Consider the following 25,918-nt stretch of genomic DNA (forward strand, 5'->3'; position numbering starts at 1 on the left):
CGGCACTTTTTTTTTTTTTTTGATATCACGGTGTTTTATACAATCTGTTGCTTTCGAAGATCAGGCAGTTTGACACCTGATTACGCTGTAAAGTACATGAAGCTTCCCAATAAGCTGTATGTAGACGAGATAAAAAAAAAAAAAAAAAACAAAAACAAAACACGAGAGGCGATATTTACACTGTATTTTATTTAACTTGTTAAAACGACGAGAGTTTTTAAATCATTGTATTTAAATAAAAAGATCTTTGCGCGGCGCTCGGTGTCGCTGAGGGCCGTGAGGGGGCGCTGCGCCGCCCGGCCCTCCCCGTTCCCGTCAGCCCCCGCGGCGGGCGCGGCGCTCCCGGCGTGCGGCGGGGCCGGAAGCGGAAGCGGGGTCGCGGCGATCATGGTGCCGCTGGGGCGGGGAAGGAGCCGCCGCCGGCACCCGGTGAGCGGCCGGGAGGGAGCGGGACGGGGGAACGGAGCGGGGACGGGCTGAGCGCAGCGCAGCGCTGCGGTTTGCACAGGCACCGGCAGTGCGCCGCGTGAGGGAGCGGCCGCGCTCGGGGCGGGACCGCCGCGCTCGGCCCGGCCCGGCCCCGCCGCCACCGGCCGCGCTGGGGCTGTGCGTGAGGGCGGAACGGGGCTCGGGCCGGGCCGGCAGAGCCGCCTGACCCGCTCTCCGCCCATGGTTGTGTTGTAGATGAGCCGTTGCGGGCGGAGCTCGCGGTGAGAGGCGCGGAGCCATGGGCGAGAACAGCCCCGAGGGCAACGCCGTCTACTATGAAGGGGAGGAAGACGATTTAGCCCAGGATGAAAATATGATGAGGTTCGCCGACAAAAACGGGCTGGTGTCCTCCTCGTCCGGGACGGTGTATGACAGGACAACCGTGCTCATCGAGCAGGACCACAGCGTGCTGGAGGATGAGGAGGATGAAGGACAGTGCGGTGACCACTTGCCTTTTTTACCCGAGGGTCACGAAGAAGGATTTCATTTAATAGCAGATCATGAAGGGATGTCACAGGGTTACGTGCAACACATTATTTCTCCAGATCAGATTCACCTGACAATAAATCCTGGTTCAACTCCCATGCCGAGGAACATCGAAGGAGCAACTCTCACTTTGCAGTCTGAGTGCCCAGAAACCAAGAGGAAGGAAGTGAGTACCTGGGCTTTGTGCACCTAAAAGGCTTTGAAATGGGCTGTTTTTCATTAGAGGTGCAGCAGTTTTGCTGTTTTTTCAGGAGAGGAGCAGTGGTTTTGCTCGTTTTTGAGAGGTTTTGTGTAAATCTGCTCTGGTTGTCATCCCCAGCTTTGCAGTGTGTGTGTCCCGGCAGAGCTGCCAGGGCCATCCCTGTTCCCTCTGACACCAGCTGCTGCCCCAGGAACCTGCCAGAAGGCACTTGGTGGCACTGGATGGCAGGAGGGTGTGGCTCTGGCACACCTTTGTGTCAGTGGTGTGTGACATTTTAGTGATCTCCAGGTTTTCTTCTGCTCTGGTCGTTGTTTTGTGAGTTCAGAGGCAGCTGAAACAGCCTGAGCTGTTCCTCTGGGCTTGGCCACATTCTCACATTCAGGTCACAGTTAAGGGCCAGGCCACATTGCTGGGAGCTGGAGTACCACGTGAGAGATGCCAAATTTTAAATTATTTGTAGTTTTATTGTGTCACAGGGATGCTGTGAGAAGAAGAAGAAGAAGGAAGCTTTAAGCTGATGTGTTTTGAAAGCTCAGGCCAGGCTGCTTGGTTAAAATGGAGTTTGCTCTTAATTTTGTTTTTCTATTTCCCTAATGAATTCTCTATGGATGCACAGTGTGGATTGTCCTGGGACTCTTCTTTTTGAGTTTGCTCTTAATTCTGTTTCTCTAATGAATTGTGTCTGGAGGCACAGTGGGGACTGTCCTGGGACTCTTCTTTTTGAGTTTGCTCTTAGAATTCACTAGGGAAACAGAATTATTTGAATGGACAGTGAGGAGGGCTTGTCCTGGGACTGTCTTCTTTTGAGTTTGCTCTTAATTCTGTTTCCCTAATGAATTCTACCTGGATGCACAGTGGGGATTGTCCTGGGGCTCTTCTTTTTGAGTTTGTTCTTAGAATTCAGTAGGGAAACTGAATTTTCTGGATGCACAGTGGGGAGGGCTTGTCCTGGGACCCTTCATTTTGAGTTTACTCTTAATTCTCTTTCCCTAATGAATTCTATCTGGATGCACAGTGGGGGTTGTCCTGGGACTCTTCTTTTTGGATTTGCTCTTAATTCTCTTTCCCTAATGAATTCTATCTGGATGCACAGTGAGGAGGGCTCGTCCTGGGACTCTTCTTTTTGGGTGCAAGAGCAAATGGAATTTGGTTGTGACACCAGCTCAGGGATGGCTTAGTGCTCCTTTTTTTGGCCTGCCTGAGTCGTGTGAGGGGTGATGAGTGCAGGTGGCACAGTGACACTCAGCACAGAGCTGTCACCATGGGGCTGAGAGCTGGGAAATGGGGTTGGGGGGTTCAGATCTGCAGTCCCCTTCTGGGCTGAGGTGTGTTCAGTGAGCCTGTTTGAGTCTCCTGCTGTCAGTTGCTGACTGCATTTTTTCACCTTTACTCTTTAGGGAAGGCTTGTTGGGTGTGGAATTTCCTAGTGAATTGCTTTATATGGATTTATTTTCCATTTCTGGAATTAATTTCCCAAAGCAGATACCATAATGATTTCCCAGTGATACCACCATGTGAAAGCAGTGGCCCTGAGCACGTGTGAAAGGCTTTTTTGGCTGCTGTTTCAAAGGTCTGATAAGTTGTCTGGAGCTGAGGAAAGGAAAGCTCCAAAGGTCCCAAATATCTGAGTCATCTCTGAAAATGAACAGCTCTGTTCTTTGGTACTTGCAAAATGTCTGCAACAGTTTTAACACTTGAAATAATTGTTTTAGAGTCTTAGATTTTCAGGTCAGCCTTAGACATTTACGAAGCTAAAAAGGGATTTTGCACTTTAGTACCTTTGCCTTTTTAAATTCTGTTATACATCTCTCACTGTAATTGTGTTGGTAAGAACAAACATGATTACAGTTTCTTATTTCAAACCCAGTTACCTGTTCACTGAAAATGTAGCCATTTGTGGGGAACGTGGAAAGCTCAGGAAGAGTTAAAGGCAAACAGAGCAGTTACTGTAGACTTTGAACCAGGGTGTGAGGCTCTGCTTTCTCCAGCCCTGTTGCCTATTGCACAACTGAGTTTTCTGAGGTGAATGCTGGATCATGTCTCTGCCAGCAGCACCTCACTGTCCCTGGCCAGAAGCCACAGCCTCAGAGTCCCTGGGCCCTGTGCTGCCTGCCCAGGGCTTGGCCTCTGCTGCTTTGTTTGTTTTCTGTTGTGCCCTGGCAGCCTGGAGCTCCTGCTGCTGTCCCTGTGAGGCTTTCAGATCATCTCTGATGGTTCTGTGTGTATGAACAGTGTGCAGTGTTGATGTGTTGATGTGAAAAGAGAATTAAATGCTCTGGAGCTCCACAGAAAGGTTTGTTTTGCTCAGAATGTGAGGGTGATGTTGCTGCTTGGAAGAATTTGTGAAATAAAGATTTGGCCTTTAAACTGATACTGCCACCTTCCCTTACACATGGGCAGTGACAGCTGGGAACCAACCAGCTTAATCTGTAATTAATACTGTCCTTTTTCTTCTAAACCTCAATGTAAACACCTGGAAAGCTTAACAGAACCCTCCCTTGATTTTCAGGTAGTTCTGCCTGTGTCAGATCCCTTGTGTACCATGGGAAATGTTGCTTAAAGTGTTAATTTCCAGCTGCCTTAAGAAGGAACATTTATTTCAGCACTGATACACACATTGTGCTGGATCTGGTGATCCTGGGGGAGGATGTTGCACCCTCCTCATGCAATAAAATGTGTTTTCTGTGCTGGTGTGTTACTGCTCTGTGCTCTCATGTTGTGGCTGCCTCAGCACAGCCTGGCTTCCTAACTGCCCTGTAACCATGCTGCAGTTCTTGGGTGTTTAGTGGTGATAAATGCCCAAGGATTTCTGCTTGATTCAAACTGTAAATTAAGGGCAGATTACTTAGAGTGAAATTACTGTTTGATTTGCACTGTAAATTAAGGGCAGATTGCTTAGGGTGAAATTACTGTTCCCTTTTCTGAGAATGCTGAGTGAGCAGTTGAAAATGTGAAGGATGAATTCCTTGTTTCCCCTGGCAGGCAGGAGCTCAGCCTGACACACACACCTAACAGAGATGGGGACCACAAATTGTTTCCCCTTCCTCCTCCTTGCCCAGCTTTCTCTCCTGAGCATGACATGATCTGGGGTATCCCTGGTCACTCAGGGTCAGCTGTCCTGGCTGTGTCCCCTCCCCACTCCCATTCTGGTGGGGCAGAATGAGAAACACTAAAAAAATCCATCTCTGTATTATCAGCCCTGTGCTGAGCACAAATCCAGAGCATGCTCTATACAGGTGAGGAAAATGAGCTCTATCCCAGCCAAACCCAGCACATTATGGTGTTTCTGTGCCCTGTGTGTCTCACAGGAGGGTTTAGCATTTTCCAAATAGGAAAATTTTACTGAGTCAAGGTGAAGGTAAATACCAACTTGTTGTGGGAGCAATAGGAGACATGGATTGAGATAGACAAAAGATCACTCAGCTTTACAGAATTTTCCTAAAGGAGTCCTGCTGGCAGTTTTGTCCTCTACAAAACAGCTTGGAAGTGACCAAGAAGCTATTTCTGTTTTGTTATGGAGAACTGTCCAGAGCTTGATTTATAGCTGGTGTGACTTGCCAAGTCCTCTCTTGGGCTCCTCAATCACTATGAGGTGTTGAGGTTTCTGAACTTTCAACAGTCAAATGAAAGCCATCAATCTGGTAATTAATGGTGGAGGATAACCTTATTCAGGGTTGTATTCCTTGTGCTTCACAAGAGAGGATGAGATTTCCTGAGGTGTCACCACTTGCACAGATGATCCCTTGTGCCTGTACCAAATGGAGTTCCATGAGAAGCTGTCCTGGGGATCTCAGTGGCTTACTGAGAAATCTGTGACAGCTGTATGTGGGTGTCCCTGTGACCTGGTGTGATCCATTACTCCTCAGGCACTGCCTGCTTCAGTAGCCACAGAAGGAAGAACAAGGCTCACTGAATTTGGGATAGAGTGAAGCAATGAATGCACTGGTGGTTAGACCATGGGAGATGGCAAAACTGTTTTGCACAAAGTGTTGATGTGAATTCAGCACACGGGGCAGTGGGTTTGAGCATTGTCACCGTGCATTTTCCTTTGTCTCCCTGCTCCACCAGTGAGTAGCTCTGCAGGAAGTACTGGACTAAAATGCAGGTGCTACACATGTGGGTAGTGGGCAGGTTTGATGGCTCCTCTGTTCTTTCCAACTGTTTTATCAGATTTTTGGCTAGAAAAATTTTGGATTATGTTTTCCCTTTTCCCCTTCTGCTGGATTCCTGTTCTGCAAGCCCAGCTGCTCCCCCCTGTGCCACTCCTTCCTCGCAGAGCACAGCAGAAATGTTCTTGTCAGAGAATTAAGCGGCAATAAGTTTTTTGAGGGGGCTTTGGGGTCAGAATCTGTTGTCTGACTACATCAGAGGACTCCATCCACGTGTGGATTCCAGAATTTATTAAAAATGATTGATCATGCATCATTTTGTCCTGCAGGTGAAGCGCTACCAGTGCACCTTTGAGGGCTGTCCCCGCACCTACAGCACCGCTGGCAACCTGCGCACGCACCAGAAGACGCACCGGGGGGAGTACACCTTTGTGTGCAACCAGGAGGGCTGTGGCAAGGCCTTCCTCACCTCCTACAGCCTCAAAATCCACGTCAGGGTGCACACCAAGGAGAAACCCTTCGAGTGTGACGTGCAGGGCTGTGAGAAGGCGTTCAACACCCTGTACAGGTGAGGGGCTGTTCAGCACACTGTGCAGGTGAGGGGGTGTTTAACACACTGTACAGGTGAGGGGGTGTTTATCACACTGTACAGGTGAGGGGGTGTTCAACATTGTACAGGTGAGGAGGTGTTCAGCACACTGTGCAGTGAGAGGGTGTTCAACATTGTACAGGTGAGGGGGTGTTTAACATTGTACAGGTGAGGGGGTGTTCAACACACTGTACAGGTGAGGGGGTGTTCAACACCCTGTACAGGTGAGGGGGTGTTTATCACACTGTACAGGTGAGGGGGTGTTTAACACACTGTACAGGTGAGGGGGTGTTTAACACACTGTACAGGTGAGGGGGTGTTTAACACACTGTACAGGTGAGGGGGTGTTTATCACACTGTACAGGTGAGGGGGTGTTCAACATTGTACAGGTGAGGAGGTGTTCAGCACACTGTACAGGTGAGGGGGTGTTCAGCACTGTACAGGTGAGGGGGTGTTCAGCACTGTGCAGGTGAGGGGGTGTTTAACATTGTACAGGTGAGGGGGTGTTCAGCACCCTGTACAGGTGAGGGGGTGTTCAGCACCCTGTACAGGTGAGGGGGTGTTCAACACACTGTACAGGTGAGGGGGTGTTCAGCACCCTGTACAGGTGAGGGGGTGTTCAACACCCTGTACAGGTGAGGGGGTGTTCAACACACTGTACAGGTGAGGGGGTGTTCAACACACTGTACAGATGAGAGGGTGTTCAGCACTGTGCAGGTGAGGGGGTGTTCAGCACACTGTGCAGTGAGAGGATGTTCAACATTGTACAGGTGAGGGGGTGTTCAGCACTACAGGTGAGAAAGTGTTCCAACACTGTACAGGTGAGGAGTTTTTTATCACACTACAGGTGAGAGGGTGTTTGTCACACTTTACAGTGAGCTGCTGTTCAGCACTGTACAGGTGAGAGGGTGTTTATCACACTGTACAGGTGAAAAAGTGTTTCAGTACTGTGCAGATGAGCTGCTGTTCAGCGCTGTGCAGGTGTTCAACACTGTACACGTGAGGTGGTTTTTATCACACTGTACAGGTGAGAAAGTATCCCAGCATTGTGCAGGTGAGCTGCTGTTCAGCACTGTACAGGTCAGAGGGTGTTTATCACACTGTGCAGGTGAGAGGGTGTTCTACATTGTACAAGTGAGCTGCTGTTCAGCACTGTGCAGGTGAGTTTGGTGTTTATCACACTGTGCACGTGAGCTGGTGTTCAGCACTCCAGGTGAGAAGGCTCTGGTGAATTTTCTTGTAGGTGTGGCTGTTGCTGTTCTGCAGGTTCCATCTGCTTTGTGTTTATGTTTGAATACAATTGTTTTGCCTCTTCCACATACAGGTACAAATAAGCACCTCATATAAACCCCTCAAGTGTGGCAATGCTGTCCAAAAGGTAGAATGACAGAACTGTGGTGTCTTCTTTATATTCCAGTAGCATTAAAGGTGGTGGATGAACACAAGGGTGTCTCAGCCTTGTTGGAGGACTTTTGAACTGATAGCAGTCACTGCCATGGGCTCATTACCTCCTGTCAGAATATTCTGTCTTTGATCCTGTCCTGCACATCTGAAAGAATGCCCTGCTTGCCTCAGGCCAAGTCTGTCTTATCCTACCAGTCCTAAGATGGATTTTTCTGACATGTTTTTTAGGTTGAAAGCACATCAAAGGCTTCACACAGGGAAAACATTTAACTGTGAATCAGAAGGCTGCAGCAAATACTTCACAACGCACAGTGACCTGAGGAAGCACATCAGAACACACACAGGAGAAAAGCCATTTCGGTGAGTTCCTGGCTGCTGTGGCTCAGGTAATGAGGCACCTGTGCCAGAAAGCAGCTGGTACTGCTCTGAATGGAGTGGTGGTCTCCTGAGAAATAAGTGAAGGTGCCTGGCTGGCATTGGAGCCTCGAGCGCTCCCAGTTTGCTTTAGCAGTGGGTGTAGTGATTGTATTAAAAGGCAAGAATGGTTGAAGTAGTTTTTTAAACATAAACCTGTGCCATGGTGAGCATCTTTTAAAACACATTGCCGCTCTCTGCTGGGATGTATTCCATGTATATTCCATGGAGGAGACACCCCAAATGCTGCCTTTGTGCTTGAATTTTAAAGTCCTGCTCAGAGCCCTGCTATGATATGTGCAGCATGCACAGCAGCTGCTGGGAGATAGCTGCTTCTAACAGAGCTTAGCTTTGGGCCTGCTTTTTAGAGTCTGGGACTGTTGCAAAGCATGTTTTAAGGTTGTAGCTAATGCATTGAAGGGGATGATGCTGACTCTCCTGTGATGCCTCATTCAGGTGTGAGCATGATGGCTGTGGGAAGGCTTTTGCTGCAAGCCACCACCTCAAAACACATGTTAGAACACATACTGGTAAGTTCTATGGGGTTTTCATTTTCTTTAATTAAGCTTATTAAGTTTATATTAACTCTCAGAATCCTAATATGAATTTATAGTTGAGAGTGACACTGAGTTGAGTGGCTCAGGTGACATGTGAGGGAGGGGGATGGCATCCAGAGAGACCTTTGCAGGCTGGAGCAGTGTGCCCATGTGAACCTCATGAGTTAAAAAAGGCCAAGTGCAAACTCCTGCGCCAGGCCAATCCAAATTTTCCAGTTATATTTATGCCTGACAGGTCTTGAATTCAATGAACATGTTTTCACAAAAGTACCAGTAATGATGCATAACAATTAAATATTGTGTTGTGTGTCAGTTCCCATGGTGAGATGGAAAGCACTCACCTGCAGGACTCCCAGGAATGCTGAATGTGTGAAGGGACATTAAACATCTTGTTTGTATGAAATACTGCTCTGAAAGGTGCTTTAAAAGTGTGTAGGATGTTTTAAAGTCTGTTAAATGTGTTCTGTGCTGCCTCTAGGGGAGAAACCCTTCTTCTGTCCCAGCAATGGTTGTGAGAAGACTTTCAGCACCCAGTACAGTCTCAAGAGTCACATGAAAGGTCATGAGAAGGGACAAACCTATAATGCACTTCCCAATAACAATGTGTCTGAGGTTAGTAGCACTTCTGCTTCATGTTTCTGTGTTTGGATATAAACTATACCTTGGGGAAGAAATCATTTGGTCTGCACCTTGTTCTTAAGGTGTAACATTTAAGACTGGGGTTTTCAAATACCAACTGGGAAGATATAATTTTTTTTATTTTCTGAAAATTGATTTGTTCCTATGCTGATTTAAAATTCTGGGTTATATGGGTTTTTGGAAGTACTTTGAGATGTTAAGAATCCTTGATAACTGCTAAATATCCTTTACTTAAAAATCATATTCTTTGATTTTAGAACTGAGACCTGGGTCCCATATAAGCAAAGCACAGACTCTCAAAAGTGATTTAAAACATTTCTGACATTATTCTTTTTGTATATAATTTAATTTGTTTTTCTTTCTTCACAGGATACAAGTCACTCACTGTGTCTGAGTGATTTAAGCCTCATATCAACAGATTCAGAATTGCGGGAGAACTCTAATCCAGTGAGTTTTTGTCCTGGAATTGCCTCATCCTCCCTGAGTTTTGATTTTTGTCCTCCAAAATGTGCTGGGCTTATTTCAGCTTGCTATAGAAAGCTCTGCATCTGGTTTTACCATAACAGTGTTCTTGCTTCTTGATAAGTCTTGACTGAGCTTGGATTTCACATAGAGGAAATTGAGATGCTGAGGAGAACGTGTTGTTTTTTGTGCTGTGGGAGCAGGGTGCAGCTCCTGTGTGCATTCTGCTCCTGTGGATGGCTAGAATTGCATAGTCCAGGATACAAAATGGAGCTATTTATCCTGCTCCAGAAAAGGTTCTGCAAGCAGCCAATTAATGTCTGTTTCTGATGGGGTACTGCAAGAAATAAGGGTTAAACAGAGAGTGGATGCAGAGGAATACATTTTACTTTTGAAGAAGTTACTTATTTTTGTAGGGCTTGCTAATTTTGTTGGTTAAGTGGATTACAGGTAGCAAAAACTAGGTGTAAATTTACAGCATGTAAATAATAGGTGTTGCCATTGCTGAGGGTCCTGGCTCTTTGGAGGAGTGTTTCTGACATGCACACACTGCTTGACTGGGGTTTGTGGAGACCTGAGGTACAACATTGTGTGATGTTTTCCTCTTTGTTTTTGTTTGTCAGACACATGGACAGGACCTCAGCACAATCTCACCAGCAAGCATCTTTGAGTCTATGTTTCAGAGCCCAGACCACACTGCAAATCAGGATGACTCTCAGCAGACAGGTACCAGTTGTATCTGCACTGCTGTCAAAGAGAACTTTTTGCCAGCTCTGCATGCATGTACTGAATTCAGCATTTCAGACTGAAGCTTAATGCCCAACATAACTCTGAGAAGGAAAAATAACTTTAACTTCAGGGTTGAAATTCAGGATGTTGGGATGAATGGTGTGCACAGACTGTGGGACACTCAGTGATGGGGAGGTGATGCAGAACACTCTCCTGCAGTACTGGCGCTGGAGCTCTCAAGCATCATCCTGTTTTCTTGAAGTTGCTGCACAACTGATAAAAGGCTTATCAGAGAGAGCTGATGAGCCTGATCAGGCTCAGTGTAGAGCCCAGTGTTACCAACTTCCTGAATTTGCAGCTACTTTAAGATTTCACTGCTAGGGTTGTTTTTGAGCACTACTCTGAAGTTAGCAACGTGCTAATGCTTTCCTTGGCAAAAAAACATCAGCTAGCTGATGAGTTCATTAAAAAAATCAGTTCATTCAGACTTGATGAGAACAGATGCATTTATATTTTTTCTGTTTCTCTTCCAGCAGCTCCGTTGATTGAAGGGTTTAACGGCGACGCCGACTCGGTGGCTGCGGTCCCGCCCCCAGCAGCAGACGCGGCCTCCTTGTCCCTCCCCCTGGTGCTGCAGCTCGGCCTCCCCGAGCCGGCTCAGGCAAACCCCGCTGCTCCCTCGTCCATCGCCCCCAGCTCACAGCCAGCTGCGTTTGGGAATCCTGCTACTGTTTTACAATCCCCAGAAGTGCCTGTTCCTCACAGCACACCGTTTGCAGCCAGTCACCAAGACTTCCTGCAGCACAGCCAGCCTCCACCACAGCCCATCGTTCAGGGACTCTCAGTGGTTGCTGGGGCTCCTGCCCCCACAGCCCCCAGTGGCACTGAGCCCCTGCCAGCTGTAGTTCAGACTGTGCCTGTTGGTGCAAACCCTGTTCTGACCAGTAACCCCACTATAACCATTACTCCTTCTCCAAGCACCGCCATTCTGCAGCCCAGCATTGTCATGGGAGAGCAGAACTTACAATGGATCTTAAATGGTGCCACTGGTTCCCCACAAAGCCAAGAACAAATGGTCAGTACATCCAGCAGGGCTTTGGAGCCTTTGCTTTTGAAAGGGGAGGGGGTCAAACCTGTAAGATAAACCCCAGGATGCATATGGTGTAATGTTTGTCATGTTAATGTGTATACACATCACCAGTGCAGCCCCTGGAATAGGCAGGGAAATAATTGGAGCACAGAGAAACCCAGGGTGCAGGAAGATCTTTTTTTTCTTCTTTCCTCTCTTTCCTTTTTTTTCTTCTTTCCTTCTGCCAGCAGGTGTCAGTGTGTTTATCCAGGACAGGGATACACATGGGCCTTAGTGTATTGCTTTTGATGCAAAGAAGCACAAAAGACTCTGTAAAGGTTGTGTTTAGGCATTTTGCAATCTCTGTCCCTGCCTAATTTTGACTGATAATGAAATGAGTTTTTCTGAAAAGAGAATGTTTGTGGTTTTCCAGTAAATCTGGATAGCTGAAACTTCAGGAGTTTTCTCTTTGACAATATTGGTGCCACTTTAGGCTCTCAGCTGTAGGTGGACATGAGTGAGTGGTTGCAGGTACAGCAGTGGGAGCAGTGGGAAGCACTGTGAAGGCTTCTGAGCCTTCACTGCAGTGTTTAAGAATTCAGTCATTGAATTGTCAAAATCCACAAGCTGAGTTTGCCAGCAAATAATGCAGGGGATGTTATGCCAAATCTTTAGGACCACCGAAAAAATAGTTTGAGCTCAGTTTTCCTGTGTGTCTCTGGAATATGTATATAGATGTTTAGAGAAATTTAATTTGAGTCAATTCACACTTTTTTCTTGTTTGTTTTTTTTTCTTTAAAGCCACAAGTTCCAAAAGTAGTAGAAAAGGTGTTTTTTACCACTGCATTACCAGTAGCTGGTAACACAGGTAAGCATGACACTGAACTAATGGATTGAACAAAGCTGATTTCTCTCTCCCTGCTGTGAAATGATGTGGTTCCATTGTGTTTTTTCTTTGTTTCACCTTCAGGAAACCCTGTTCAGCAGATTGGTCTCAGCGTTCCTGTTATCATTATCAAGCAGGAGGAGGCCTGCCAGTGCCAGTGTGCCTGCCGAGACTCTGCCAAGGACAAAGCCACCTCCACCGTGAAGAAGGAATGTTCCTCACCTGATTCAAAAGCTTTGGAGCAGCCAGCTTCCCAGCTGCAGCCTCAGACCTTTCCTTCCTCCTCTGCTCCTGCTTCTTGTGGGCAGAGCAGTCAGATAGTTAACCCTTCAGACTCCCAGACTGAAACATTAAGTGCCATGGATGTATCGGACTTCCTGTCCCTCCAAAGCCCCGAAACCCCGTCTAATATAATTCCAATTGAAGCACTACTGCAGGGTGAGGAAGAAATTGGTTTGAATAGCAACTTCTCTAAGTGAAGATGTTCCAGATTTTCCTTTGCACCTGGAGGGTAAAACCCTTCTCCTTTAGAAGCAGAAACTGAAGGATCCATTCTTATTCCTTCCTCTTTGGAAGTTTTGTGGCTTATTTCTGCTTCACGGATGTCATCTTAGTCACGTCCCAGGTACATCCACCTTTGAGATTCTATCTAAAAAAAAAGAAAAGGTAAATGAAAAAAAAAAAAAAAAGAAATAGCTAAGTTATATATGAACTGTTTTGGCTGCACTGTCTGTCACTTTTGCTTGTCATATGTGAACACAGAAGTTAAGGTTACTCGTGTGCAAAAAGATTTTTAAAAGGAAATGGGGGGTTACTTTGTCTCCAATTGCACATCACTTATGTTTGGGATTAAGGTACTGGCAGCAAGTGGGTCTTTGTTACAACTTCTTGGGTCTCTAATCTTCTCCTGTCTCTCATGTCTCTACTAACCATGCACTAAGGGGAGCCCAGGAAAGGAGGCTGTGGGGGAGGAAATGCCACAGCTGGGGAGAGGATTTACCTGCAGTGTGATTGGAATGTGATGGTCACATACCTGGTGGGGAGCTGGTGCCTGGTTTTGCTGTGTACTGCTGCTCTTACTGAAGCCTCCAGGAGCTTTGGGGGAGTTTATTCAGAATAGATCTGTTCATTTAATTCCACTAGGACTCGAGTGTGTTGCAGACACTGTGTCACAACATGGAAGCACAGTTGGAGCCACTGCTGGCTCTGGCTCCAGAGTCTTTTCTTGGCCTCTCCAAAGGGTGCAGTGAGTGCCAGGTGTGGTCAGGTTGGTGCCTGCTGCTCTTTTGGTTTCTTAGGCTCTGTTCAGCACCAAGTCATCATCCTAACCCTGGGACTGTTGAATCAGGAGCACGGTGCCTTTGCTGGTTACTCTCATCTTTTGTGAAGAACAACCCTTAAGAAAATTTTGAGAAAGATTCAACATAAATTGAGTTGGAATTCAGTGAGTCTGTCCTTCAGTTGTCCATACATGCTTCTTTTTTTTTTTCCAGTGAGCTATATAATTTCTGCCTGACTCTGCCTCCAGCCTGCTGCAATGCCAGCTTTTTGTGCACGGGGCTATTTCTTGACTAAAAGATGTTACTCAACAGAATAGTTTTTCATATCAAACTGAGAGTCTATATTCTAACCTACTCAGGGTAAATCAAATCCAAACCCCCCCTTCCACCAAAAAGCCTGTAATGTTGCAATAAATGCAGTCTCATTCTAAATGGTTTATTTATGCTGCATTATTTTAAAATATGTAATTTTATAGTTTTTATCCATCTTTCTGGCTTTGGCTGTCAGTTTTCTTGTGTTAAAGGAAAAGAATATTAAATAGTCTTTATTCAGTTTACAGTGTTGTCATTAGTGAGATACAAAGATAATGACTGTAAGCCAATTAGCAGGGATTGTCCCTGCACTCAATTTAGGAATACAAATAGTGGATAGAGATCTTTCACTCTTTGTGTTTGATCAGAGCTGCTCTCTGTACCTCTGGGGAGGGAGAACCCTGGTGTTTGATCCTCCTGTGACATGCTCAGTGTAGCCTGGCCAGCATGAGACTGGCATCAGCCACTCCTGTGCTGTGCCCTGAGAATGCACTGCCCAGGCAGGGGGAAAGGGCTGAAGGCAGCTGGCATTTCCCTCCTGCACAGCTGCTGGTGAGGTGCAGAGGGGAAAGAGCTGTGTCCTGTGAGTGTCCAGTGTGCCAGGAACATTCCATGCCTGGGGCATGCCAGGGCACAGAGCTCAGGGCTGGCAGGGATGAACTCAAGGGCATCACCCATGCTGGTGGTGTTTCCTCTGTGTGTGTGTGTGTGTGCAGCAACAAGGTTTGGCATCCACACAACAGGTTAACAAAGCATTTCTTGTTTTGTTCCTGTCATGGCAATCCTTGTGGTGGCTCCTTTGCTTTTCTCCTCCAGCTTTGTTGTGTGCTGCAGTTGAGCTGCATGGCAGCAAGAACTGATTTGAACACACAGAACGTCCCAAGGCTGCTTGGTTGGGACTGTCCTCACAGAGGAGCCTCTGCCAGCTGCTCTGCCCAGAGCTCAGCCTGAGAGTGCACTGAGCACTGCCTGGGGCTCCCTCTGGTGCCTCTCACCGTGGCCTCAGGCATTTCCTTTGGCCAAGTGCAGCTGTGGTGTTTGAGGGTGGCTGTGGGTGTGTGCCTGATGCAGGAGTGTGAAGATTCCCCAGGAGTTGTGGGGTTACCTCTGATGGGTCCCAGATGTGGCCTGCACTGTGACAGCTGGGCAATTTAGCAACCCCTTGAGAGCCTTCACAGCCTTCAGGGAGGCTTTTTTACTTTTGCTACTTAGGAATTAGTCAGCCTAAAACCCTCTTCTGGTTGGACCAGAGAGCATCTTCAGAAACTCTTTTGTGGCTGAAATGAGTAGAAGAAACTACCAAAGTCTCTGAACTGGGAAGCTCAATGTGAAGCTGCAGTGATGGGCACCAGTGCCCAGGGTCAATCAATCTCTGCTGTTTCTCTTCACAGCTGCTGGGTTTTTTTTGTTGTTGTTGTTGTGTTCCAGGAAAAGCACTATGTCCTGCTGATTCTTTGGTGCATTGGGTTTGCCATTTCCCTCTTATCCATGCATCAGGCAGGCTGCAATTCAGGTGGAACTGGTTAGAGCTTGTACTGAGGCAGGAGCAAGTGATGCTGTGAGCACACAGGCTGTGCATCCACTGTGTTTTACAGGTGTGTGTGCTTTTGTTGTTTGTTGTCCCTCTGCTTTCCAGAGTGTTTGTGCTGCGTGTGTCTGAGGTGTTTTCACATTTGCATCATCCCCAGTTCTGTGTGAGATCAGACTGTGCTCCAGGGCAGTCTGTGCCATGCTGGGATGGAAGGAGATCCAAGGGCAGCTGCAGCAAAGCCCTGAGATTCTGCAAGGCCAGAGATTTTCCTGTCCTCTCCTTGCTGCCCCAGCATTTAGCATATTCACTATTCATGGTTAATCAAAGGGGGAATTTCTGCCCTGGGTTCCCAGAAAAGGGTTTAATGTGCTGGAGTCTCTGGGAACAGCATGCCTGCCTCTGTAAAGTCTGCATGAACCCCTTTGATGATCAGTCAGAGAGCAGAAGTCACCTGTTTTGTGCTTAGTGGGGTTTTACTTGGTCACTGATAGTTTCTAGATGGGTGTAGAAGCTCAAATATGTAGAGAGGGTTGAGTTACTGACTTTGGTAGCTTTGGTCACCAAGCAAGGACCCAAATGAGCAGACTGAAGGTTGGAGAAATTGCTTTTTATGTTTCTAGGTGGGGGGGTGGGAGGGTGGGGTAGAAAATCAGCACTGATTGAATGCTGGTACTGAATTCCATGGAACAAAGTACGAGTTGGACACTTGTGCAATGCTGAGTGTCCCCAGGGAGACAAGTTTGCAGAACCTCATACTGGTATCTAAAAATGCACTTTAGGTTATTTTATCTTTAACCCAATTGCTGCAATTTCTTTTGTATATACTTTCACAAAGTTTATTTTTGCTCTGAGTAAAAGTTGACAGGGGTGTGCAAAGATGAGCACTTAACTTGGTGCAATACCTGTAGCTAAAGATCCTTGTGCTGTGTGGTCTGTGTGTCTGTCTGACAGAACAGCTGTGCTGGGTGCTGTGCTGCCCTTCCTGTGCCCCACACAAATTATGCATCGTTAGCAAACGTCCAATCTATGCAAATAACCCTCTGAGAGCACTGTGCTTCTGCAGCCTTTTCTCTCAATGCTTTCTGGGGGCTGCTTGTCACTCCTGTTGGACATGCTGTGTCCCCTGGTGTGTGTCCTCCTTCCCCTGTCCTTCTGTCACCCACGTGGGAACACAAGTGACAAGCTGCTTTCAAACAGGCAATGTTGCACCTTTGAAATTTGTCCTCAAGATGGTTTCTGCTGTCCTGTTACTGCCTTATTTCTTGGGGGTGGGTGGCGTGGCTGGAGCCATGCACAGTGTTGTCCTTGATCTGCAGCTGTTTCCAGCTCTGAGATAAGCTGGGCTCCTGGCATGGAGCTGGCCTTGGGGTGCTTGGAGATGAGCAGCAGCTGCTGGGCTGTGCTGAGGTGAGGAGCTGGGTCAGTGGGGCAGAGCAGGGGAGCTCTGGTGTCACAACATCACTTCCACACCAGGCAGGGCTCAGATCCTCCCCACAGAACCAGTCTAGGGTGTTGTCTCTGAAATCATTTGAGATCTGTGGGTGAAAAGTTCTTGGCAGGAGTTACCTGAGCTAGCTGGGCAGAACTGTTGGAGTCAGTTTGGACTGTAAGGCAAAAAAAGAAGAGCATGTCTTTAATGAACCCTATGAATTTCTGACTGCAGAGTTTTTAATTGTATACTATTTTTTCCGTAACATATTTTGGAAGCAATGTCAAGTTTTTATAAATGTTACCTGTAGTTGATTCTCATGGACAGGGCTGAACTTTTAACTTTTTTGTGTCTTGTCTTGATATCTATCACATGTTCTAGAAGTTGGATTCTGTGTCTGCACTGAGAAATGCAAATTAAACTGGATATTTATGTAGTAGTGTACATAGTCTAAGTGTGTGTTTTTGGAACTAGGTGAAACCCCACACCATGCTGCAGTGGTGTGCAAGCTGGCCAAAATTTGGTTCATTATGCAGTGTACACTTTCTCAAATAAATGCAGTTTCTACTTTTTTCTTAAAGAAAGATTTTTTTTCACATGACCTTTCCCAGCAGACTCGAGGGTGTGTTTGCAGTGCTGTAGTTGCAGTGGCTGGCATTCCTGGTTTGTGACTCTCCTGTCCCCCTGCTGCTCGGGCTGACTCTGCTCTGTTCTGCCTCACCCAGCCTGGCTCCACACCGGGGGCAGCTCCAGCTCTTGGGGCTGGGGGGCTGCACTGCCTGGGGCTTTGGAGACAGCTGAACTAAACCCCAGCTTCTCAAGATTGTGTGTGTGGTGATAAAGGAATTTATTTAACTCTGAAACATGGGAACAAATGTGCTTACATTGAGCAATGTGAAGATGTTAGTTACAGGTACAGTACTTCCAAAGGAAGAGCATCTCCAAAACCCAAAAGAGTAAATATGAATTTGTATTTTTTGAAGAATGTGAAATAATGGTGTTTGCTTAATTGCTCATTTTGTATGAAGTTAATATTGTACTTTGAAATATCTGCAAAGAAGTGGAAATTAACCTTTTTGGAATTGAAAGCAATATTAATACTAATGGAATCCTAATTAAATGCTTATTTAAACATTGTGTTATAATAGTTTTTCCTGAGAGTATTCTGTGGGAGAGGAGTGTGAGCATCCCGCCCTGTCCCATTAGGAAGAGGAATTCCAACCCTGAAAGAGGCAGCGTTTGCCTTTTCCCAGCACTGGCCCAGCTTGGCCGCTCAGGTGCGGGTGGGAGTTGAAACCCAGAGCTGGGGATTCTCCCATCGCAGCCCTTCTTCCATGCCGGGTTCTTGCTCGGCTCTCTCGGCTTCTCTGCCTGCGGGCCGGGCTCGGCAGGGGCAGAGCAGGGGCCTGAACAGCGCAGGGTTCGTGCCGAGCTCCGTGGGGTCTGTACCGAGCTCCGTGCCGGGCTCCGCGGGGTTCGTACCGAGCTCCGCGGGGTTCGTGCCGAGCTCCGCACGGTTTGCACCGAGCTCCGTGCCGGGCTCCGCACCGAGCTCTGCAGGGTTTGTACCGAGCTCTGCAGGGTTTGTACCGAGCTCCACAGGGTTCGTACAGAGCTCCGCAGCTCTCCGAACGACCAGTGAAGAGCCGTCCCTGGGGACAAACGGGCGCTTGGGGCTGTGCCTCCTCCTCAGGAGCACACGGCGTGTGGGAAGATACAGACCGAGCCCGTCTCGCTTTATTTTGAAATGTAAATAAATTTATTGAGATAAGGCACAAGCGCGGCGGCACCGAGCGAGCTCCAAGGCCACGGCGGGGCAGCCCGGCCGCCCCCGCTCCCTGCGCTCCCCAGCACCGCCCGGGCGTTCCCGGAGCCCCAAAGCCCTCGGTCCCACCGGGGCTCCTCAGGGCCCCGCGCCGCTGCCCGGGCCGGCTCTCAGGGCCGCCTGCAGCGCGACCAGCTCCGCCTGCAGCTCCTCGCAGGCGGCGATGCGGGAGCTCAGCTGCCCCTGGAGGCACCGCACGAGGTCCAGCAGCCCCTGCACCATCCTCAGGCAGTCCAGGAGCTGCGGGGAGACGGCGGGGACAGCGCTCACTCCCGGAGCCCCGGGACCCTCCCGTTCCCTCCCCTGACCCTCCGAGGCCCCTGGCCGCTCCCGTTCCTTCCTTTCCCCCTCTGTCCCGCCGTCCCCTCTCCGGAACCCGGAGCCCCTGGCCGCTCCCATTACCCCGTGTCCCCCCGGTCTCCCTAGCCGCTCCCGTTCCCTCCGTTCGCCCCGCGTCCTCTCTCCGATGCCCCTGGCCGGACCCCCCAACCTCCCTGGCCGCTCCCGTTCCCTCCGTTCCCACCGTGTCCCCTCGTCCCCTCTCCTGATCCCTCGATCTCCCCGTCCGCTCCCGTTCCCTCCGTGTTCCCCCGATCCCCCTGGCCGCTCCCGTTCCCTCCCCGTGCCCCCGTTCCCTCTCCTCACTCTCCGCCTTTCCTCGCTCGCCTCCCGCGCGCTCCCCGTCCCCATGGCGACAGCGGCCCCGCCCCGCCCCGCCCCGCCGGTGCCGTCAGTGCCGCGCGCCGGAAGTGCCGCCGCATGGCGCGGGCGGCGCGGCTGCTGGCGCTGGCGGCGGAGCGAGCGGCGGGGCCGGGCCTGGCCCCGGTGCCGGGCCTGGGCCCGGGCTGTGCCCGCCTGGTGCTGCTGCCGCCCGCCCGCGGGGCCCGGCTCGGCCCTCATGGTGCGCAGGGGGAGCCAGCGGAGGGTGCAGGCCGCGGCCGGTGGCGGCAGGAGCCGCGCCCCGCTGAGTGGAGCGAGGCGGTGGCGGCCGCGGCCGGTGCCCTGCAGGCGGGCGGGCTGGTGGCCGTGCCCACGGACACGGTGTACGGCGTGGCCTGCCTGGCCCAGGACTCGGCCGCCGTGCGCGGCATCTACAGCCTGAAGGGGCGGAACGGAGCCAAGCCGCTCGCCATCTGCCTCGGGGACGTGGAGCGGCTCTACCGGTGCGCGGAGACCCGCGGGACGGGCGGTGAACTAAATGCGGCAGGAGATCTCTCTCCTTTTTAATGCTTTGTTAAAAATCTGCTCGGGTGGGGAGAACCGACGGGTCGCGCTCACATTGCTGCTTCCAGGAGTGGCACGGAGGAGGAGGAGGAGGAACAGTGCAGCTTTGTCTGCTGGTCTGCAGGCACAGCTGGGAGTTCCGTCCTCACAAGAGCATCAGGAGATTCCCCCTGTTTTGCTTTGACATTCGAGGTCTTTTTTCCAGCCGACATCTTTTTAGATTAGGGTGAGGGGTAAAAAGGGTCTTAGCGGACACTGCATTCTGTTCCTCACGTCTAGACATCACTTTGATCTCTTAATTCCGCGTTGGCTCGTTATTTTTAGGGGTTTTTGCTAGGTTTGGTGAGGGGTTTCTCCCTTTGCATGCCAGCCCTGGTGTCCCCTCCTCTTCACCGTCCTCCAGGAAGCAGCAGGGTGTTACTCAACAAAAAGGGGAATTGCCAACCATCAACAACAGATAGTTTCTCGGGTTTTTGGTTGTTAATTGCTGCCCCGAGATGTGCAGGATGTCTCTGTTTTGGCCCGCACGGCTGAAGAGTCTGGACTCTTCACTTTTCAGTCTTGAGGTTGTTTATTAATTCTTATCTATAAAATTTTCTTTCTGCCCAGCTGAGGTCTGCTCAGCAGGGCAGCCACAGGCACTCTGTGTTGTCCTTTTATACTACAAACTACGTATAACATATTTACACTTAATTCCCAATCCCTATCACCTGTGTTAGACAGTGCACTTCTACTCTAGACCAATCCCAAAGTGCCAACATCACTGCAGGAAATGGAGAACAAGAAGAAGGAGAAAGGCTGGACATGCCCAAGTTCCTCCATCTTGTCCCTACAACCCCCACACCAAAAATGCTAAAATCTACATTTTCACCCTGTGATCATCTTGTTATTATACTGTTCAAACCTGTGTGACTTTCAGGTCCTCATACAAAGCTGGTAACTTGCTCCAGGGGTCACAATCAAATCCCCAGGTGCTCTGGGCTGTGTGCCAGGCTCTCTGAGCCCCCTTGGCAACTCTGGACACCCAGAGGGATGCACTGAGTTCTGACAATAGTTAATGAAAACGACAGGTGATTACAACAACGCTTAGAACTCCACCGTGGCAGCAACTAGCCCAACCTGTGAACTCTGAAACCTTTTTTTAAAAAAAATGGGCAACTTTTCTACTTATAACTAGGAGCTGCCCCAGTGACCTGGCTGCTCCCTGTGCCCCCCTGATGCTGTTGTCTCTGCCCTGTAGGTACTGCCATGTCAATGTCCCCGAGGAGCTGCTGCGGGACCTGCTGCCAGGACCGGTGACCCTGGTGTTGGAGCGTTCAGAGGAGCTCAATAAGGACCTGAACCCCTTCACATCGGTGGGTCCTGGCTGCAGGATTGGGGCAGGGGGCTGGTTCTGTGCTGCTGCTGCTGCTGTAAATGTTGTGCTTAGCTGTAAGGGGGATAGAATATAAGAAAATAAAGATGGTGTAGAAAGTAATGTTACCCCTGAGGAGCTGCAGCTGGGCCAATTAGCAAAGATTAGGAACTGACTTCAACAGCCACAGCTGTAAGAAATGAGAAAAAGTGCTGGGATGGATGGATGGATGGATGGATGGATGGATGGATGGATGGATGGATGGATGGATGGATGGATGGATGGATGGATGGATGGATGGATGGATGGATGGATGGAGTGAAATGAAATAGAGATTTTTGGAGTTCACTTGAATTAGCAATATGAATTAAGCATTTAAAGTTTAGCCTGTAGAACTGTGTGTTGAATTTTAACCTTTTTACTTAAGAAACCTCTGCCATGGTACAAAGGGTTTAGGAAAATGCAAATTTCTGATGTTTCTTGTATAAGGAACAATACCAGAGAAGACCAAGAGATACAAAAAGCCTGGATGGAGGTGGGGCAGGGATGGATGGGTGGATGGATGTGGGACAGGAATGGATGGTGGGATAGGGATTGATGATGGAACAGGGATGGATGGAGATGGGAGGGATGGTGGGGCAGGGATGGACCTGGGATGGAGATGGATGGTGGGGCAGGGATTGATGGATTGATGATGGAGCAGGGATGGATGGAGGTGGGACATTGACCAGTGGTGGGACAGGGATGGATGGATGGATGGATGGATGGATGGATGGATGGATGGATGGATGGATGGATGGATGGATGGATGGATGGATGGATGGATGGATGGATGTGGAGCAGGGATTGCTGGCTGGTTGAGAAGGGAACTGGAGTCACTTGGCTACTTTCTGAAGAAGAAGGAGTCAGTGCTCTGAGGAGCTGCCCATGAGAAACACCAAGAAGGTGTGAAACTTCTGCAATAAGGAGACAACAGCATGGAACCCCTGCAATAAGATGACAACACTCAGCTGTCCCCAGAGGTGGTCCCTGTGTTGTCCTGCCCCTGGGAGTGACCTGGATGTAGGGCCTGACTTGAGCCTTGTGTTACCCCAGGTCCAGCAGATGCAGCTCTGCCAATTCTCCAGAGTTTCAGCTTCAAGCCAAGAGAGCTTTAGGCAGTATTAAAGCCGGTTTCTGTGTGTGTGACTCTGTCCTGTCCCTCCCTCAGCTGGTTGGTGTCCGCATTCCAGACCACCCCTTCATGAGGGACCTGGCACGAGCCTGCCCGGGCCCGCTGGCCCTGACCAGCGCCAACATCAGCTCCCAGGGCAGCACCCTGACTGTGCTGGTGAGGCTCCTTCCCCCCCTGGCATCTCCCTGGGTCTGGCAGAGCTTTAGCAGTAATCCAAGGGCTGCTCTGCTGCTGTGTTTTTATTTAAATGGTAAAAAGCTCTGTCAGGATTGTCACCCACGGCTCTCCTGCAGGAATTCCAGGACTTGTGGCCTCAGCTGTCCCTGGTTGTTGATGGAGGCCCCATAGGAGACATCCAGAGCCCAGAGTGTCGCTTGGGCTCGACTGTGGTTGACTTGTCTGTGTCAGGGAAATTCTCCATCATCAGGCCTGGCTGGTGAGTGTAGCTGGGGCTGCTCCTTTGCTTTAAACAGAACAAAGCTTTTGGGCAGGGGTGGGGCGTGCATTCCTTGCTTTGTTTGCTTTGCTTTGCTTCACTTCCCACAGCAGCTCCACCTTCCCATTAGTGTTAACCTAATTATGAGCACAGAGGAATCCTCAGGAGCTCTCAAATTCCCCTTTCTCACAGGCTCTGTATTAAGCTGTGGTTCCTGGAATTCCTGCTCTCCTTGTCTCTAAGTACAATCCTTACTGATTGCTCTTCCCCAGAAAATGCAATTTTAATGCTCCCAACCCTTTGTTCTCATGGCTCTGTTTCTCCCTGCAGTGCACTGGCAGCCACAGTTGAGATCCTGAAGAAGAAGTATGGCTTGGAACCAGAATCCTCCTAACCCTTGGGCCTGGGAGCTGGTGGAGCTGGGCACTGTGTGCCTGTGCACTCAGGACTGGGTGATCATGGCCTTGTTTAATAAGGTCGATGGGTTATGTCAAGGTAAATTAAAAAAATATTAAAGAAGAAAGACTGGAAAAGCCTTTTGGACCTTTTTGTGCTGCTGTACTGTTCCCAAATGTCTGTTCTGTTATCCTGGTCAGGCTTTGTGAATACAGTGAAAAGTTAAACTTTTGTCAGGGTGGTGTTTTTGTGCCCCAGAGCTCATCCTGTGCCATCTGCACTGGAAGCAAAGCAGGCATGGAGGGGTTTGGAGTTCTGAGGGTGTTACAGCTGTGCTGTTCTCTGTTCTAAATGTGATCAAAACCAACTGAGATTAAACTGTCATTGCTTCTGAAAATTCCATGTTCAGATACCCCAGGCTAGAGCTGCTCAGAACAACCTGCATCCTCCTCATGCAGAGAATGATCATCTGCTGCTGTGGAATGCAACAGGTGCATCTGTGATTGGTCTCATGTGGTTGTTTCTAATTAATGGCCAATCACAGTCAGCTGGCTTGGTCTCTGTCTGAGACACAAGCCTTTGTTATCATTATTTTTCTATTCTTAGGCTTCTGATGAAATCCTTTCTTCTATTCTTTTAGTATAGTTTTAATATAATATATATCATAAAATAATAAATCAGCCTTCTGAAACATGGAGTCAGATCCTCATCTCTTCCCTCATCCTCAGACCCCTGTGAACACCATCACAATGGATCCTTGCTGGCTCATCCATCACTCTCACCTGCCATCCACTCTCCAAAGGTTTCCTGTTTTCCCAGGGATGCATTTCCCTGCTCAGACAAGCTGCTCTTGCACCACTGGGTGCAGCTGTGGCCCTGCCCTGCACCAGGGGAGCCGTGGTCACCCACAGAACAGCTCAGGCACCTCCAGGAGCTGCTTCCTTGGCTCTGGGGGCTCTGCTGCAGCTCCTCCTCCTGGGGACTCAAACATGCAGGGGGGGCTCCTGTCCCACACTGGGTGGGGAGTGATGCTCCCCAGGTGATGCTCCCCAGGTGAGGCACAGCCCCAAGGCAGAGCTGCCCTGCCTGAATGGGACTGGCTTGATGGCTGCTCTGGGGTGCCCAGAGCCTCACCTGGCACAGCCTGCAGTGGCATTTGTGGGCAGAGAACTGAGGAAACGTGTCACCATCTCAGCTGGTGCCTCTGCTCACGTCCCTGCTGCCAGTGCTCAGTGTCCCTGCAGGTGACAGCATTATTTGTACCAGCAGCACAAGAGGATGAGCCATGCATCAGGCAGGGTGAAAGGGCCAGTGCTGTCACTCCCTTGCAGAAACTTTATATTTTAATATATTTTCTATTCCCTTGCAGAAGCTTTATTTGTAGCAGCAGCACAAGAGGATGAGCTGTGCATCAGGCAGGGTGAAAGGGCCAGTGCTGTCGTTGCCTTGCAGAAACTGCAGGCACAATAAATTCTCTCTTTTCTCTTTTCTCTGGCTGGCTGTGGGGCACTGTGCTGTCAGCTTGGCACCGGCTGAGGTGACAGGCCTGTGTGTCAGCACCTCTGGACTGTGCCAGTACTGAGCAAACCCAGGATTTGTTGCTTGTTCAAGTGTCCTTGGTACTTCCCAAATAGGGACTCTGCTGCTGCATTGAGTGGCTGTGGTGTGCTGGGAGCAGGGATGTGGTTGCTGGGACCTGTGGTGACACCAGGACACAGTGAAAATACACCCCAGCCCAGCTGGGACAGGGGGATCAGACAGAGCTGCTGCTGGAGAGGGGAGGTACCTCTGGAAATATGCCAGGCAGGACTAAAACACCTTCAGAAACACTCACAGACCAGGGTGACCCTTGTGCTCGCAGCCCTTGAGGAAATCACATTGTTGTGAGCACTCAGAGCAGGAGATACATGGTTTGCATTTTAATTAGCAAACAGAAATGCTTCTGAAGGATCTCACTGGCAGAGCCACCTCAAACCCATGGAGCAAACCAGCAGCACCAGGCCAGGCTGCCTGGGCCAGGGCTGGTGTTGGAGGTGGAGCTGCTTGGTGTCTGCCCCTTTACAGCCCTGCTGGAGCTGGTGGCAATGCTGCTGGCAGTTTTCATTTTGGAGAATGTTCCAGAATGCAAAGCAAGATGTATTTATTACCATCTGTATGGCAGTTGTCTTTGGTCAAGTGGGCAGTTTGCCTTATCTCTCTCTGTGAGTGACCACAATCACTCCTCCCTCTGGGTGGACACACCTGCTGATAACAGCTATTGAATGTCCCTGCATGGCTGATAAGAACTACAGCATCCCATTGGGAGATGGGAGCCCAGAGGGAGGAGCCAAGCATTCCTACCCGGATAGAATCTGGAGATTCTGGAACACCAGCACGGCTTCTGCACTGGATTGCCCAGAGGAACAGCAGCTGCCTCTGCCCCTGGATCTTCAGAGGCAGAGACTGCACCTTTCTCCAGGATCCCTGCTCCAGCAGAACCAGCCCTGACACTGCAGGAGGGCTGAGCCACAATTCCAATGGCACTGCTGCCACCAGCCTGACCCACAGGGTGTCAGGTTGGGTTCTGACTCTGGCAGTGTTGGTTTAGTTCACTGCATTGTTTATTTCATCCTTTTATTTTCCTATTCCCTATTAAAGAACTGTTATTTCCTGCTCCCATATTTGTTGCCTGAGAGCCCCTTAATTTAAAATTTATAGCAATTTGGAGGGGTGGGGAGGGTTTACATTCTCCATTTCAGGGGTGGCTCCTGCCTTCCTTAGCAGACTCCTGTCTTTCCAAACCAAGACAAGGAAATCCAGCAAAGTTTGCTAATTACAAGCTTTGCACCACACAATCTGCAAAGGCAAGTGGCTGCAAAGGGAGGCCATTTTCCATGGGAAAAAGAAGTAATTTCCTTAGGGTCTGGATATCAGATTAAAGG

The 25,918-nt window shown here is 49.4% G+C and overlaps 2 protein-coding genes across 3 annotated transcripts; both read left to right on the plus strand.

Moving 5' to 3' along the window:
- Positions 1-361: 361 nt before the first annotated feature.
- Positions 362-13,748, plus strand: MTF1 (metal regulatory transcription factor 1). Of its 2 annotated transcripts, none has more exons than XM_063177652.1 (11): positions 362-429; positions 685-1,141; positions 5,616-5,854; positions 7,509-7,640; positions 8,151-8,224; positions 8,730-8,863; positions 9,260-9,337; positions 9,976-10,078; positions 10,615-11,156; positions 11,952-12,018; positions 12,121-13,748. In XM_063177652.1, the coding sequence occupies exons 2-11, from the start codon at positions 728-730 to the stop codon at positions 12,513-12,515; spliced, it is 2,178 nt and encodes a 725-aa protein (XP_063033722.1). In that variant the 5' UTR covers positions 362-429; positions 685-727; the 3' UTR covers positions 12,516-13,748. The 2 variants fall into 2 exon arrangements, with proteins under 2 accessions (XP_063033722.1, XP_063033723.1); XM_063177653.1 differs by having other exon boundaries at positions 10,618-11,156.
- Positions 13,749-19,172: 5,424 nt separating this feature from the next.
- YRDC (yrdC N6-threonylcarbamoyltransferase domain containing) lies at positions 19,173-23,228 on the plus strand. The gene is made up of 5 exons (XM_063177454.1): positions 19,173-19,576; positions 20,878-20,992; positions 22,202-22,321; positions 22,459-22,601; positions 22,932-23,228. Exons 1-5 carry the CDS (start codon positions 19,173-19,175, stop codon positions 22,993-22,995), a joined length of 846 nt encoding a protein of 281 aa, XP_063033524.1. The 3' UTR covers positions 22,996-23,228.
- The last annotated feature ends 2,690 nt before the right edge of the window (positions 23,229-25,918 follow it).

Source organism: Melospiza melodia, chromosome 27 (genome assembly GCF_035770615.1).
Source record: "Melospiza melodia melodia isolate bMelMel2 chromosome 27, bMelMel2.pri, whole genome shotgun sequence".
Lineage (NCBI taxonomy): Eukaryota > Metazoa > Chordata > Aves > Passeriformes > Passerellidae > Melospiza > Melospiza melodia.

Bases quoted from the DNA above. Each gene is read 5' to 3' on its own strand.
- MTF1 (XM_063177652.1), top strand. From the start codon at position 728: ATGGGCGAGAACAGCCCCGAGGGCAACGCCGTCTACTATGAAGGGGAG. The intron at 10,079-10,614 runs GTACCAGTTGTA...TTTCTCTTCCAG, and splicing joins GGATGACTCTCAGCAGACAG to CAGCTCCGTTGATTGAAGGG. The intron at 11,157-11,951 runs GTCAGTACATCC...TTTTCTTTAAAG, and splicing joins CACAAAGCCAAGAACAAATG to CCACAAGTTCCAAAAGTAGT.
- YRDC (XM_063177454.1), top strand. From the start codon at position 19,173: ATGGCGCGGGCGGCGCGGCTGCTGGCGCTGGCGGCGGAGCGAGCGGCG. The intron at 22,322-22,458 runs GTGAGGCTCCTT...GCTCTCCTGCAG, and splicing joins GCAGCACCCTGACTGTGCTG to GAATTCCAGGACTTGTGGCC. The intron at 22,602-22,931 runs GTGAGTGTAGCT...TTCTCCCTGCAG, and splicing joins TCCATCATCAGGCCTGGCTG to TGCACTGGCAGCCACAGTTG.